This window comes from Misgurnus anguillicaudatus, chromosome 25 (assembly GCF_027580225.2).
Source record: "Misgurnus anguillicaudatus chromosome 25, ASM2758022v2, whole genome shotgun sequence".
NCBI classification, from domain to species: Eukaryota; Metazoa; Chordata; class Actinopteri; order Cypriniformes; family Cobitidae; genus Misgurnus; species Misgurnus anguillicaudatus.
Window position 1 is genome coordinate 12,393,560 of NC_073361.2, and position 15,136 is coordinate 12,408,695.

The following is a 15,136-nucleotide window of genomic DNA, read 5'->3' on the forward strand; positions in this document are numbered from 1 at the left end:
TCATCCAGCTGAAAGTTCTAGTCATCCCATCTAATACATACCTACCTGTTTGCACGAATAAGCCCTGTAAGCCCAGTGTTAAGTTCCAGCTTTCTGTTGAATACCTACCTGTATGCACGAGCTAAAACTACTTACCTCGAATAAGCCCTGTAAGTCCAGTGTGAAGTTCCAGCTTTCTGTTGAATACCTACCCGTATGCACGAACTAAAAGCTAATTACCTCGAATAAGCCCTGTAAGCCCAGTGTAAAGTTCCAGCTTTCTGTTGAATACCTACCTGTATGCACGAGCTAAAAGTTGATTACCTCGAATAAGCCCTGTAAGCCCAGTGTGAAGACCCAGTTACCTTGCTTAATACTTACCTGTTTGCATGAGCTCAAAGCTATTCACCTCGAATATGCCAGTGTATGTCTAGTGTCAAGATCCAGTCACCTCGCTACATACCTACCTGTTTACACAAACCAAAAGTTACTTACCCTGAAATTGCCAGTGTACGTCCAGTGTGCCGACCCAGTTACCTTGCCAAATACCTACCTGACTGCACAAGCTGAATACCATTTACCTCGAATACGGCCCGGCTGCAGCCGCCCGTTCTGGTTGTGCTTTCGCCTGTTACCCACGACGACTTTCCCCTCTGCGAACCCAGTTAAACCTGTACTTACCTTTGTGACTTACCTGTGCCCTCAGGAACTAGGGTGTGTTGCACTGTACCCATCAGGAAGCCCATTGGAGTGGAGAAACTGTCCAGGTGCCTTGTGCAGCCAGTTTGGAGGAAACGACACATACAGGAGTAAGATATCCCTCTCCGTCTCACCTTTCACTCATCGTGTGTTCTCTGTTGCCTTCAGGAGAAGCAAAGGGCGCCACGTGAAATCAAGTCTACAAGAGAGGATCTAGGATCAGTCAGGAAATTGGAGGGAGCTCTGCGTGAGATGAAGGAGCCCCCCTTTCCCCCCATCCACAGTGGATACTTACGAGATGACGTCCAGATCCCTTAGGCCCAATCCTCTCCTGTTGAGAAACGAAAATTCATTTTAGATTTCCCTTCCCCAAACATCTTTTAAATAATTTAAATAAAGTTTGTTTTAATTATACCTACCTTCTCTCGTGTGTCTGGTCATTGGGGTGTTCTTGGGACTTCCTCGAGGTGGAAACTAAGAAGGGGCGTGACAGGGGCGGTCCGCTCCCACCTGTGACACTTGTATTAGATGTGCTGTGAGGTAGGGTATTACTCCGTGCAGAGAACGTTGTCGTCTTCTTGCAATTGGCAAAGATGGATTATCGCCACCCACTGGGCTGGAGTGTCTATTATTCAAGCTCTCAATGGAAGAATGTACGGGTGTGAAGCGTTTGGAAAAATAGGTCCACAAGTTTACAACGAATGGTAAAACACCTGTTGGTAAGCATCTTTTGCAACGATTTTTGTGTGATCATATCAGTGAACACCCCTGACCACTCTGTGAGTTTCACGTCTTTGTAAACGAAAGTTTAATGCATTTTAGGAAGGATTGTTTCAGTGCACCTATAGACCCATTTTAGAGGTGGGAGGTGATACAAGAAACACCCCAAATTTCTCAGGCCAGCATCATATGTCCAAATTTCAGTCAAAATCGTTTTATTTCATCATAAACAATCTGAAAACATGGCTTTAAGTGTAAAATACCGAACTTGTCCTTTAAGTGCTATAATTGGGTCCCCCAGTACTTCTAGAAAATGTGTAAAAAACAACCCAGTAACTTAGTTTTGGTAAACCATTCTGTATGTGAAAGTAGGTAATTGAAATGTGCCCCCCCCCTGCACTATCCAACCACGCTGCTCCCGTTTAGTACAGAGATCAGCTCATTTGTATTTAAAAGGAAAGATAAAACTTTATGCACTCTGGGAACACCAAAGATTTATTCAGCATCTTAAAGTCTTGTGAAATGTACCCCTTAATAAAACAGAGACACAGTGTACAACACAGCTAATACATTACCCTTTTAAATTCATATAATCTTAAACACTATGATATCTGCACTAAATGGCAGTGCCGTGGTGCAATAGTGCAGATTAAGTAAGGAATAATTCACGACGGGCCATTGAATTATAAGAAAATAATGCACACCAAGGTGGTAATGTGGCACGACGCGAAGCGGAGTGCCGTTACACTGCAGGTGTGCATTATTTTCAAATAATTCAAAGGACCGGAGTCAATTATTCCGCTTATACCACGGTTACCACAAACATTGCTTTGGTGCCTATTTTTAAGACATTTGAGAAGTTAGGTGTGCGGTTTACAGAAAAATAATCAACACCCATAGAACATTTCTCAGCCAATCAGAATGCAGCATTCAACAGACCCGTGGTATTATCCCCTTCTGACATCACAAGGGAACTTATTTTTTCACATGCTTGCAGAGAAAGTTTTGGTAAACAAAGTTACTGGGTTGATCTTTTTCACATTTTCTAGGTTGGTAGAAGCACTTGGGAACCAATTTTAGCACTTTAACATAAAAAAGTCAGAGTTTCATGGTATGTCCTCTTTTTCAATATTTCACAGTATGGCTGTAAAGTGCTGTCTAGGTGGACACCTGTCTATGTTTAAGGTTTTGAGACACATTTGGTGTTTGATGGTGTTTCTTGCAAAGCTGTAGTCTTGCCTTTTAAAAATCTAAATGAAATATTTAATACTATTTATCACATGAAAGGCATGTATTATTGTCACTGTACAATGTTGTCCCATTTGTTTTAACTGTGTTTATTGGTGTTAACAAATTACTTTTTTTTTTTTTTTACAAAAAAGCCCTTTACCTGGTTGACTGTGTTACAAGGTTAAATTTGAATCTTATTTTTTATGGAGAAGCATTTTTTTTAAGTGTAAGTCTACTCACTCTTTCAGTCTCTCATAGAAAAATAAGATATTGAATTTTAAGAGACAGCATTTATTCAGTTTGAAAAAAATCATTTTTAACACACATATTTTAATTGATATTGCAGATCACAGTGATTACAATTTGGAGAGATTTGTAAACTATCATAAGGAGTCAGTTTGGTCAAATATGTTGATGCTAAAGTCTGAATAAAGGGCTGCTTACTTAAAATGATTGGAAATTTTCATCTATGCATCTATACATATCTGTATAGATGTAAATAAATAGGATTTAAATTACACAGTGGTAATAAGTACATAAAGATCTTTAGCATGCAAACAAAAGTCAAAACTCTCCCTCATTCATATCATGGTATGACAAAAAATTCAAAAGCCAATGTGTCTTACTCTCATAATAACCATGATCATAACTTATTTCAGTTGTTGCTTGAAGAATCACAACATTACAACCAAATGGATCATAAAATATAAGAAACATTTGGGGCAAATTGTTCATCAAGTGTGCTGTAGTTCAAGATCAAGTTAAAATGCATTCAAGTTAATAAAGTTTAAACATACACAAGTTAAAAACACAACTTACAGTCTAAGTGTGACCCAAACAGGTCATCAAATACAAACAGTTGTTGAATTTGTATTTCAGTGTTGTCTGTAAATAAATAAGTGGATAAAGACTAAAACTGAACAGGACTCTGTGACATTTACATAATGTATACAAATCCTATATGACAAAACACAGAGGATATAAATGAATAATGTACTGTAATGCTGTTTTATATTTATTATCTACTGCTTCCCTCTGTTGGTTGAAGTTTGTTCCTACACTCACTTTACTCCATTATAATCACTGTACTAGATGATGAACATCATTTATAGATACAGGACTGTGTGTGTGTGTGTGTGTACCTGGTAATTATCACGTTGTGGGGACCAATTGTCCCCACAAAGATAGGAATACCAGTATTTTTGTGACCTTTGTGACATTTTGATGTCCCCATGAGGAAACAAGCTTATAAATCAAACAGAATGATGTTTATTGAAAATGTGAAGTATCAGAAAGGTTTCTGTGATGGTTGGGGTTAGGGAATGGGGTAGGTAAGGGGAATAGAATATTCAGTTTGTACAGTATAAAATGCATTACGTCTATGGAATGTCCCCACAAAACATGGAAACCAGAATGTGTGTGTGTGTGTGTGTGTGTGTGTGTGTGTGTGTGTGTGTGTGTGTGTGTGTGTGTGTGCGTGCGTGCGTGCGTGCGCGTGCGTGCGTGTGTGTGTGTGCGCGCGCGTGTGTGTTTAATACTCACTTCTTCATTTTCAGATTTTTATTTTTTTCCAATAATCTTGTCTCAATCACCCCACAACCCTGAATTGAATATTATTAATTATTGAAATAATCTCATTCTCCGACAGCCTTTTTACGCTGATTTTCCCAAAAGTTTTACAAAATGCCTTCCACAAAAATAGTCTTCTATAAATATATAAACATTCAAATATATCAAATTAAATAACAGACCCTGCTTTCAAACAAACAAACAAAACTGAAAAAAAAAACTTTTATCCTATCTTCGTTTGTTCTCTTTTATTATCTCTTAAATATGGGTAGGTGTCTTCAAAAATGCCAAATTTTGGACAAAAAGCTTTCTTTTCTTTAGTCAAAGTTTACAGCATTACTGAGAATCTTAATGTCATCTACACTGCTGGATTAAATAACTTCACTGAACCTGAAATGATGTTAAACCCAGGATAAAGTGGTTTAGTGAATATGGTGTTGACTCTGTGTATGAGGTTCATTGTATCAGAGACGCTGTAGAAGGACAGAGATCCTTTACTGTGATCCACATACACTCCTATTCTACAGGAGCTCAACACTACAGGGAGTTTAGTGTGTTTGTTATTGTGAGTGAATGTGCACCTGGAGTCATCACAGTTCAAACTCCAGGACTGATCATTACGTCCAAACACACACTCATTACCCGATCCCTTCCTGCTGATGCTCTTATATGACACTGATATATACACCCGACCACTCCACTCAATCTCCCAGTAACAGCGTTCACACAAACTCTCTCTACACAACATCTGATAATAATAATCAAATCTGTCTGGATGATCAGGATACTGCTGGTTTGTCTTAGTGTAAGTAGCCGTTCTGTTCCCATCAGACAGCTGAATGAATGTATTAACTGTGTTTGAATCCAGCGTGAACTGCTTGAAATCTGGTGAAGATAAACACAAATGACTTCAACAGTTTAACAAAAACCATCATTGCAGATTTATTGCATTTCTTTTCCAAAACCTACACATTTCTTTGTATTTACTCCTTCAGTGCGCACTCATTTACTTTTTGAGGTTTGAGATTATTAAATATATAAATATTTTTGTTTAAATGCCCTCATACATTTGTAGAGTTTTTAGCAGTTATGTAGTTTTATGTAAAAAGCATATAAAAATAAAAATAAAGTGAAGTTTCTGTGTCTGGTAGCAGAAATAAGTTGAATTTTTTTTTTTGAAAGATCAATGTTTTGATTTTGAGTCGTTGATTTTACTCAATTCATTCACCTCTTTAACAAGGACTGAGTTACTGACACATGTGAACTGAAAGATTTCTGTAAACATTGAAAATACTCAATGTTTTGTTGTTTTTGTTGTTTTTGTCATTCTTTATAGTGGATATAAATAATTTAAAGTCATAAATCATAAATGTTTTTAAAGTCTCTTACATTGTAAGAAATCCTCCCTGGTCTTCAATTCATCAAAAACAACTGAGATGTATGGAACTGAAACAAAAATAAACATAAATAATTCCCATATCACAAGTATAAAATTAATAAACCAATAACACACACAACTAGATATTACAGTTTGAGGAAAAACTTTATGTTGGCTTGACAAAGCCTGGTCTGAACGTTTAAAACAGTTTGAAGTTTGGTTTAGTAGGCTGGTTGTTAGTATGCTTAAATAAAAAGATTTTTAACATAAGGCTAATATAATTTAGTATGAAGCTTGCATGGTTAGCATAAAGCTAGCATGATGCTAGCATGATTAGAATGAAGCTATCATGATGTTAGCATGATTTGAATGAAGCTAGCATGATGCTAGCATGCTTAGCATGATATTAGCATGATTAGCATGATGTAAGCATGATTAGCATGAAGCTAGCATGATTAGCATAAAGCTAGCATAATGCTAGCACAATTAGCTTAAAGATAGCATGATGTTAGCATGATTAGCATTAAGCTAACATGAAGTTAGCATGATGCTAGCATGATTAGCATGACGTTAGCATGACTAGCATGAAGTTAGCATGATGCTAACATGATTAGCATGAAGCTAGGATGATGTTAGCATGAAGCTAACATGATGTTAGCATGATTAGCATGAAGCTAACATAAAGTTAACATGAAGCTAACATGAAACTAGCATGATTAGCATGAAGTTAGCATGATTAGCTTAAAGATAGTATGATGTTAGCATGATTAGCATAAAGCTAGGATGATGTTAGCATGATTAGCATGAAGCTAACATGATGCTAACATGATTAGCTTAAAGATAGCATGATGTTAGCATGATTAGCATTAAGCTAACATGAAGTTAGCATGATGCTAGCATGATTAGCATGAAGCTAGCATGATGTTAACATGATTAACATGAAGCTAGGATGATGTTAGCATGGTTAGTATGATGTTAACATGATTAGCATGAAGCTAACGTAAAGTTAACATGAAGCTAGCATGAAACTAGCATGATTAGCATGAAGCTAACATGATTAATATGAAGCTAACATGATGTTAGCATGATTAGCATGAAGATAACATAAAGTTAGCATGAAGTTAGCATGAAACTAGCATGATTAGCATGAAGCTAGCATGAGGCTAGCATGATTAGCATGAAGCTAGCATGATTAGCATGAAGCTAGCATGATTTAACGTGAAGAATAATACAATAATAAAAAAGTTTAAGTGCAACAACAGTATGTTGGCTTTCTCAAGATCATGACACTGATATAGGGTGCGTTCACACGACAAAATTTCGGGAGTGACAACCATATTTACTTACAGGTGTGAGTCTGGAAGTGTCCTGTTCACACAGCAAATTAAGGACAAAAATACAACACTGCCTGTATGAACGAGCAACCGACCTCAAACCCGTATGCCAGTTACACACGGCGCCTGTAACCATAGTGACGGACGAAAATATATAAAAAAAAAAAGTATTATTTATGCAATGGGCAAAACTTTATTTATGTAATTAACAAAAACAGCTGGCTGGTGTAACGTTTACCATTGTGCAGAAAAAAATAAACAAGGGTGGTTCCTTATTAAAGTTTTAATTTCCAAAATCAATGAACATACAATCAGTTTTAGCATATATGTTTATATATTTAAAGAAGAACATTTTCTGGAAGGCATTAAACTTTAGTGAAAATCATGAAAAACGCTGGTGCTGGCTGGCAACTTTTTAAAAAACGTTGGCGGCGAAAGAGTTAAGATGCACACCAGTATAATTGTTTTAAGGTTTGTTTGTAAAAATGTCACAAGGTGACGATCTTTTTAGGCCCGACTCGCCCTTAAGGCGTTCCCAGCGAGAGAACCGAGGCCGACCCCCTGCCCGTCATGGACAACCCGATTGGCGGGGGAGGATGTCACAAGGTGACGATCTTTTTAGAGGCGGAACCAAAGTTGAGGAAGTTTGGTTCCGCCCGGAAGCGTTCCCGCCCGGAAGCGTTCCGCCCGGACCGGAAAGAAAGAACACCGGAACTTCCGGTAGCGCCGCGAGACGGAAAATGGGCGAATTGGATGCAGCTGTGCCTAGTTAACAGGAGCGGCCGATGATTGGAGCATACGCTGAACAGGATAGTATTTAAGATCAGCTTAAATCACAGTTTGGGGTGCTTTTGTTGTTGGTGTTGTGTTGCAGTGCTGCATTGTGTTCACTTGATACGCTACTGGTGGCTGTCCGGCTCTCTTTCTCAGGCTGAAACTGCATGTTTGGAAGGACGTGGTAAACCTTAAAGGTTGAAAAAGCGAACGGAAACTGTTATATACAAAGACACAACAAGAGGAGAAGAAACGGAGTTCTATGTGAGTACCTACCTGCAAATAAATTGTGGAAATACTGAAAGTTGTGGTGTGACCCTGTTAAGGGAAGAGACGGCCTGTTTGCTGGGCTGGCGTCGACTGTTGGCGTGAATCAGAGCGAAGGACAGCAGCCACAGAGAGTGCACAGCATTCGTGAGTAGTAATGTTTTGTCGAAGACGCTTTGTATACTGACCTGTCTTTCTAGCGGATACCTCCGGGAGAAGGAGGGCGGCCCTACCCCTTAGATAGCGTGGTGGGCGAGCCGAGGGAATATTGGTCTGAAGCTAGCCACAGTGACGAGACTATCACCATCGCCAATCGGACTTGGGCAAAATGGAAGGAGACGGGCGTCCTTTGTGTACACTTGAGCGTGGTGGGTGAGTCTTTGTGCTGTGGAAACTTTCACTTTGACGTGGTGCTGTGTATTTGCTGTGTATTGCTGTGTGTGTCTCGTCAGACAAACCCCCGCCTTCATACACTTTGTCAAGGGAGGACGAAGAGGTTGCCGGCCCTAGTGGAGATTATTATACTGTATGTAACGAAGTGGTGCCCCGGAACGATCCCCTGTCTAGACATTTGGGGTGTTGCTGAAGAACGGCGGTGAAGAGCTGGACAATTGGTGGATGTGTGAGTACGACTAGGGATCGTTACTGTTGATGCTTTTTCCTACGTAATACTTACTGTTGCAGAGAACGAGGTGTAGGAATTCCGCCTGTCCTGAGGTCCCTACAAAAGGGCGCCCCTGTCCGGTGTACAATCGCCTAACGGTAACAGGAGAGGGCAGCGCTCGGCCTGGTGCGACAGTGCGACGTTTACACCCCTCTGCAACCAACGAGCTCGTCGAGAGGGTCCGCCCCCGACTCTACATAGAAACTGCATGTTCCATCTGACCCATTGAGAGAAAACCTATTGTCGTAAGTCCGCCGTTTCGACTGTATTTAAATTGAACCCCTTTCAAGTCTGCTGATTTACAGGGACGGAGAACGCACCCTCCGGAGACAGGACGCAAGTAGGACCCTAGAGAGAACAAACTGTGTGAAACCTATATGTCACCGGGTGACTATATAGGGCGGAACCAAAAGCGGCGGAGTTTGGTTCCGCCTGAAGATGGTTTCCGCCCGGACCGCATTTCTAAAAACACCCTTTCACTTCCTGGTTGCTGGGGCAACAAAATCAGGGCTTTAGAAGCAACAGGTGTGTGGAAATCCGTGATTGGAGGATGCAGACAGAAAGGACACATAAATAGGCCCAGAGAAACACATGATGGAGGAGTGAGGAAGAGAGTAGCACGGGCGAGCTTCGCTCCGCCTAAGGCGGACCACTAACCCCGTTTTTCCTGTGAAGCGCTTGGGGCACCGTTGATCCGGGTATCACTTTATGGTGGACGGAAAGAGTGTGGGCCCGAGAAGAGCGAAGGGAAGGAGTTGTGGGTTATTTTAAAGCGAAGCACCATTGGAAGAAAGTGGTTGTCTGCGGAGGCACCGGGCTGGGTTGTGTTACCTGCTGTCGTATTGTGAGCAGCTCCGTTGCATCACGGCCCCACCGGTGAAAGAAAGGAAGCGTGGGCGAGCCGGGAGTCCATCCTGAAAATAGAAGTGACACGTGAGTAAACACTACAGCTGATGTTGTACATTGTGAATGGTGAAGTGTTACCTGCTGTCGTATTGTGAGCAGCTCCGTTGCATCACGGCCCCACCGGTGAAAGAAAGGAAGCGTGGGCGAGCCGAGAGTCCATCCTGAAAATAGAAGTGACACATGAGTAAACGCTACAGCTGATGTTGTACATTGTGAATGGTGAAGTGTTACCTGTTGCCGTATTGTGAGCAGCTCCGTTGTATCACGGCCCCACCGGTGAAAGAAAGGAAGCGTGGGCGAGCCGGGAGTCCATCCTGAAAATAGAAGTGACACGTGAGTAAACACTACAGCTGATGTTGTACATTGTGAATGGTGAAGTGTTACCTGCTGTCGTATTGTGAGCAGCTCCGTTGCATCACGGCCCCACCGGTGAAAGAAAGGAAGCGTGGGCGAGCCGGGAGTCCATCCTGAAAATAGAAGGGACACGTGAGTAAACACTACAGCTGATGTTGTACATTGTGAATGGTGAAGTGGTACCTGCTGTCGTATTGTGAGCAGCTCCGTTGCAGTACGGCCCTGCCAGAGAGAGAGAAGTGTGGGTGAGCCGCAGGACATCCGAATCACCGTAAGAGAAAGTCCTATGTTCCCTTCCCGTTTCACCTGGCCATCCCCCTCCACCCTAAAACATTGTATTGACTACCACACGCCGGGCCCGGGCCATGGTGGCTTCATCCCTAACTCACCGAGTGTGTGTGCTGTGCCATGGGTGAGCCTTGCCTTCATTTGTGTGTGTACACTTTACCGCTTGCAGTGTTGTGCTGTGTATTGTCTCCTGATAGAAGCCATACGAGGCCGCGGAGCCGTGGAGAGAGCCAGCTGTGGGATATGGTGGAGTGTGGGATGAAGACCCTCAGGAAGGGGGATGTTTTTTTTTTTCTTTTTTTTAAATTATTTAATTCCCTTTAAATTTTAATGTTTAATAAAGCCTTTTTCTAAATATTACTCAGCTTTGTGTGTTTGGTCATTGGGGTGGTTTTGGGACCTCCTTGGGGTGGAACTAGAAGGAGCGTGACCCGCGACAGGGGCGGTCCGCTTCTTCGACCTGTGACATATACTTACCGTGAGCTGTAACCAGCGAAGAGGTGAGCGCAAGCCAAGTCGAATTAACTGTGCGTTTGTGTCCCAGCCGCTGCCTGTGGAGAAAGAGAAAGAGAGTGAACACCAGAGAGAACGAACTGTGTGAAACCTATACTTACCGTGAGCTGTAACCAGCGAAGAGGTGAGAGCAAACCAAGTGGAATTAACTGTGCCCTTGTGTCCCAGCCGCTGCCTGTGGAGAAAGAGAAGAAGAGCGAACGTTACGACAGGGAATCGTGAGAGCACGTGGGGTGAAACCTCCGCAAGGAAGATAAAGGTACGCAGACAGAGAAGACAACTCCAACACTCATACTGCTTTTAATTCTGCCTCCAGGAAGGAAAAGGAGGGCGCCACGGATAGCAGGGACCAGGCAGGAGCCTGACTTTCACCCCCCCGGCCTACGGTGCCCCGGACTCCCGTTGCCCCCCCCTCTTCCTGTTCTCCCTGGGCCGCAGCCTACCTGGAGGGCAGAGTCAGAGACCCTTAGTTTTAAATTGCCCTTTCCCCATCTCCCAAAAGTTATTTTAAATATTTAATAAATAAAGATTTGTTTTTATACTTACTTGTCCTCGTTGTTGTCTGGTCATTGGGTTGGCTTTGGGGACCTCCTCGAGGTGGAAGTTAAGAAGGGGCGTGGCTCTAGTAAACCATAGCCAGCCCCTGGGTGTGACAAAAACTTCTTAAATGTCCTAAAATAATTAAGGTCTAGTCCTGGATTAATTTAATCTCTGTCTGGTAAACCGCCCCATAAGAGTCTAACAGCGATCTTTCTTGTGTGATGTTGTTTGAGAGTAAATGAATATCTGCTACTTTACCTTCACCAGATATCTTTTCTATCTCCTCTCTACAGAAATCCTCCAGTTTGTCTTTCAGTTGAGAGAGAGATTTTCTCACATCATCAAAAGAGAGAAGAGAGCTGAGAGTAAATCTGTGTGAGACTGAAGACTCAAGAGCTGCAGACAGAGACTGAAAACCCTGAAGAAGAAAAGATTACAAATGCAAAGACAACATAAAAATTTAACATTAAGCACATTTATCAGCTTATAAAATAACCACCATCATAATCATATAAGAAATTAAGTCTTCCAGAGATCCTGCTAATGCTCACTGTGTTGTATTTCAGAGTTGTGTTACCTGTAGGAAATGGATGTGATTGTCTGTATGTGAAAACTGCTTCAGTTCAGCGTCTCTCCTCCTCAGATCATCAATCTCCTCCTCCAGACGCTTCATGACTCCTTCAGCTCGACTCACTGCAGTCTTTTCCTGATCTCTGATCAGTTGTGTCACCTCAGATCGTCTTCTCTCAATGGATCGGATCAGTTGAGTAAAGATCCTCTCACTGTCCTCCACTGCTGTCTGTGCAGAGCGCTGTTAGGACAAACATTACAATCAGATCCATTACAGGTACATCAGTAAAGATCTCCATCACTGGAGGAGAGTCATGAATCTCAAACTGATCTTCAAGCTGCCAGCAGATGTTTTTCTGTTCAAAACTCACCACATGAGAGTCCACAGCCTCTCTCAGCTCCTGAAGCTCCTTCTCTCTCTCCTCAATTATCTGATGTAATTTTATCTGTCGCTCTCCCAAAACTGTCTGTGACATAACAAATAACTATAAAACCTCAAAGGTATTACATTAAACTGCATGTTATGTTACTATAATGACATTTATGGTTATTACTCATTACTGTTAGCATTAGTGCAGTGTCTGAATTCAGTTCATACCTGTTTCTCAGTTCTTTCTGCTACAGCTGTCACAGTATCATGGTTTTTATGTTCGTCCATCGTACACAGATAACAAATGCAGTGTTGGTCGGTGCGACAGTAGATTTCTAGTTGTTTATTATGTTTTGAGCAGATCATCTCATGAAGTTGTCTGGTGGGATTCATCAAATGATGCCTCCTGTCATTGAAGAGATGTTCATGTTGTTTAAGATGATTTTGACAGTAAGACTTCAGACACTCCAGACAGGACTTGACAGCTTTGTATTTTCTCTCAGTACAGGCGTCACACTCCACATCTCCAGCTTCAGCATAAGAGTCAGCAGGAACAGCAGTCTGAAGTTTTGTCTTCTTCAGTTCCTCCACCATTTCAGCAATCATCACATTTTTAAATAAAACAGGTCTTGGTGTGAAGGTTTGTCTGCATTGAGGGCAGCTGTAGATTCTCATCACGTTCTGATCCCAGCAGTTTGTAATACAGCTCATACAGTAACTGTGTCCACAGGGAATGGTCACTGGATCCTTCAGGAGATCCAAACACACCAAACAGCTGAACTTGTCCTGAAAAATATGAGCTTCTGCCATATTTCACTAATATACACAGACAGAGAGAGAGAGAGAGAGAGAGAGAGAGAGAGAGAGAGAGAGAGAGAGAGAGAGAGAGAGAGAGAGAGAGAGAGAGAGAGACGCTCGCTTGAAAAGTAGTTTCCTGGTTTTGTGTTAAGAGTCGTGTGCAAAACAGGTTTGTCTGTTAGGTGTGACTCAGCTGCACTTTCACTTTAATTTTTTGGCCAAACCATATGAAGTGTTTGCATTAAATGTATTACATGTGTCTTCTAATGTAAAGTAAAGCAGTGTTTTAAAGATGAAAACATTATAAAAAATATATACAAAATAGACTACAGAAAAGTGTTGTTAATCTGGTAAAGTTTGTTAATGCTTATAAAGCAGGATGTTTTAATATTAGAATCAATGATGGCATTAATAATTACCGATTGTATATTTGTCAATGTTTTAAAATACATGACAACAATCTTTTTTCTTTTTATCTTTTAAAAAATAAATTCTAAATGCCAATATTGAGAATACCAGAAAAAGGCACTTTAAACCAAACCAATACCTCAAGCTATAGCACAGCATATCTGTTTTTGCCTTTATTTAAAATAAAATTTCCCCCAAGCATTATTATACATTTAAAATGGCCGAACTTGTTGGTTACATTCCAATAAAATATGTAAAACATGTTTACTTGTACCGCTGAGCATTAGATATGAACCTCTGCATATTTCACTGGATGAAGATGCTTTTAAGCAACAGTAATAGTTTTAAAGGGGACATTTCACAAGAAGACTTTTTGAAGATATCAAATAAATCTTTGGTGTCCCCAGAGTATATATGTGACGTTTTAGCTCAAAATAACATATAGATAATTTATTATAGCATGTTAAAATTTAACAAAACACTTTGTAGGTGTGAGCAAAAATGTGCCATTTTTGTGCGTGTCCTTTAAACACTATGATATCTGTACTAAATGGCAGTGCCGTGGTTCGAAATGGAATTATCCCCCTTCTGACATCACAAGGGGAGCCAAATTTCAATGACCTATTTTTTCACATGCTTGCAGAGAAAGTTTTGGTAAATTAAGTTACTGGGTTGATCTTTTTCAAATTTCTAGGTTGGCAGAAGCACTTGGGAACCAATTATAGCACTTTAATATAAAAAAGTCAGAGTTTCATGGTATGTCCTCTTTAAAAAGGTGTCACTGGACAATTCAATCAAAATGAGGAAGCTTTCATTGGATAAAAGTTTGTAAAGCATTTATTGTTTGACAAATGTTTAACTATATACATCTTATTTTTTATTCCTGTACTCATCCTTTAACAAAATGTATCGGATCTTTGGTGAAAATAAGGGTAATTAAAACTTATAAGATACATTTTAACCAGCTTTAACTAAATTCTTTAGCATGGGGTGTTTTGAAGCCAAATAAGTGATTTTGTGTTATGTCAGTATTAAGTTAGCTTTTAAGTTACAGAATTTCCCAACCAAAAAAAATGAGTCACTGCTGTAAAGACAAACTTTTATTTACAGCATCAGAACAGTCTCCTTGTAATATATTGCCATTAAAAATATTCTTTATAGTGACAAATCAATTTATAGTTATAACTCTAACACGAGTTAAAAAACAAATCAAAAAAACATTTACACGTTTTGTTATTGCTGTGGAAGCTTTTTTTTACCAAGGAAAGACCTGAAAGAAGCTGGACATATAAAATGGCTTTATAGTCTTTAACAAACTTGTAGAAACAACAAAACCTAAAAAGTCAAACAACAATAATTTGTACAAAGATGCATCGAAATGCACCCAGAAGAAAACAAACAAAATTATCATCATCAAATATAATAACTTTAATGTTTTACCCATAACAAATAAACAAGGAACCTAAAAAAAATAAAAACAAGAAAAGTGAGAGTCACAGCAAGGCTTAGTCGTCTGTAAATATAAGCAGCACAAACATTAAACAAAAGAAACAAGAGCAAGACAAAAGTTGTTTGGCTTACAAGTTTAAATCATGAGGTGAGTGAAAAGAAAAGACATAGAAAAAGGTTTCTTGTCTGAAGTGCGGCATTAGTTGGGAGCGTAGCAGTTTTCTGGCTGAACTGGAATCAGTAGATGAATTCTCCAGGAACTTCCTGCAGGGCTGAGAAGGGTTCCTCAAACTTGAAGCGTTTGGAGATGGCCTTCTGGTTGGGGT

General features: G+C 40.4%; 1 protein-coding gene across 1 annotated transcript; it reads right to left on the reverse strand.

Moving 5' to 3' along the window:
• Positions 1–4,386: 4,386 nt before the first annotated feature.
• Positions 4,387–12,975, reverse strand: LOC129426121 (E3 ubiquitin/ISG15 ligase TRIM25-like). Its single transcript, XM_073863959.1, has 6 exons — positions 12,384–12,975; positions 12,157–12,252; positions 11,793–12,026; positions 11,474–11,633; positions 5,587–5,643; positions 4,387–5,082 (listed from the first exon to the last, which is right to left on the reverse strand). Exons 1-6 carry the CDS (start codon positions 12,963–12,965, stop codon positions 4,556–4,558), a joined length of 1,656 nt encoding a protein of 551 aa, XP_073720060.1. The 5' UTR covers positions 12,966–12,975; the 3' UTR covers positions 4,387–4,555.
• Positions 12,976–15,136: the final 2,161 nt, after the last annotated feature.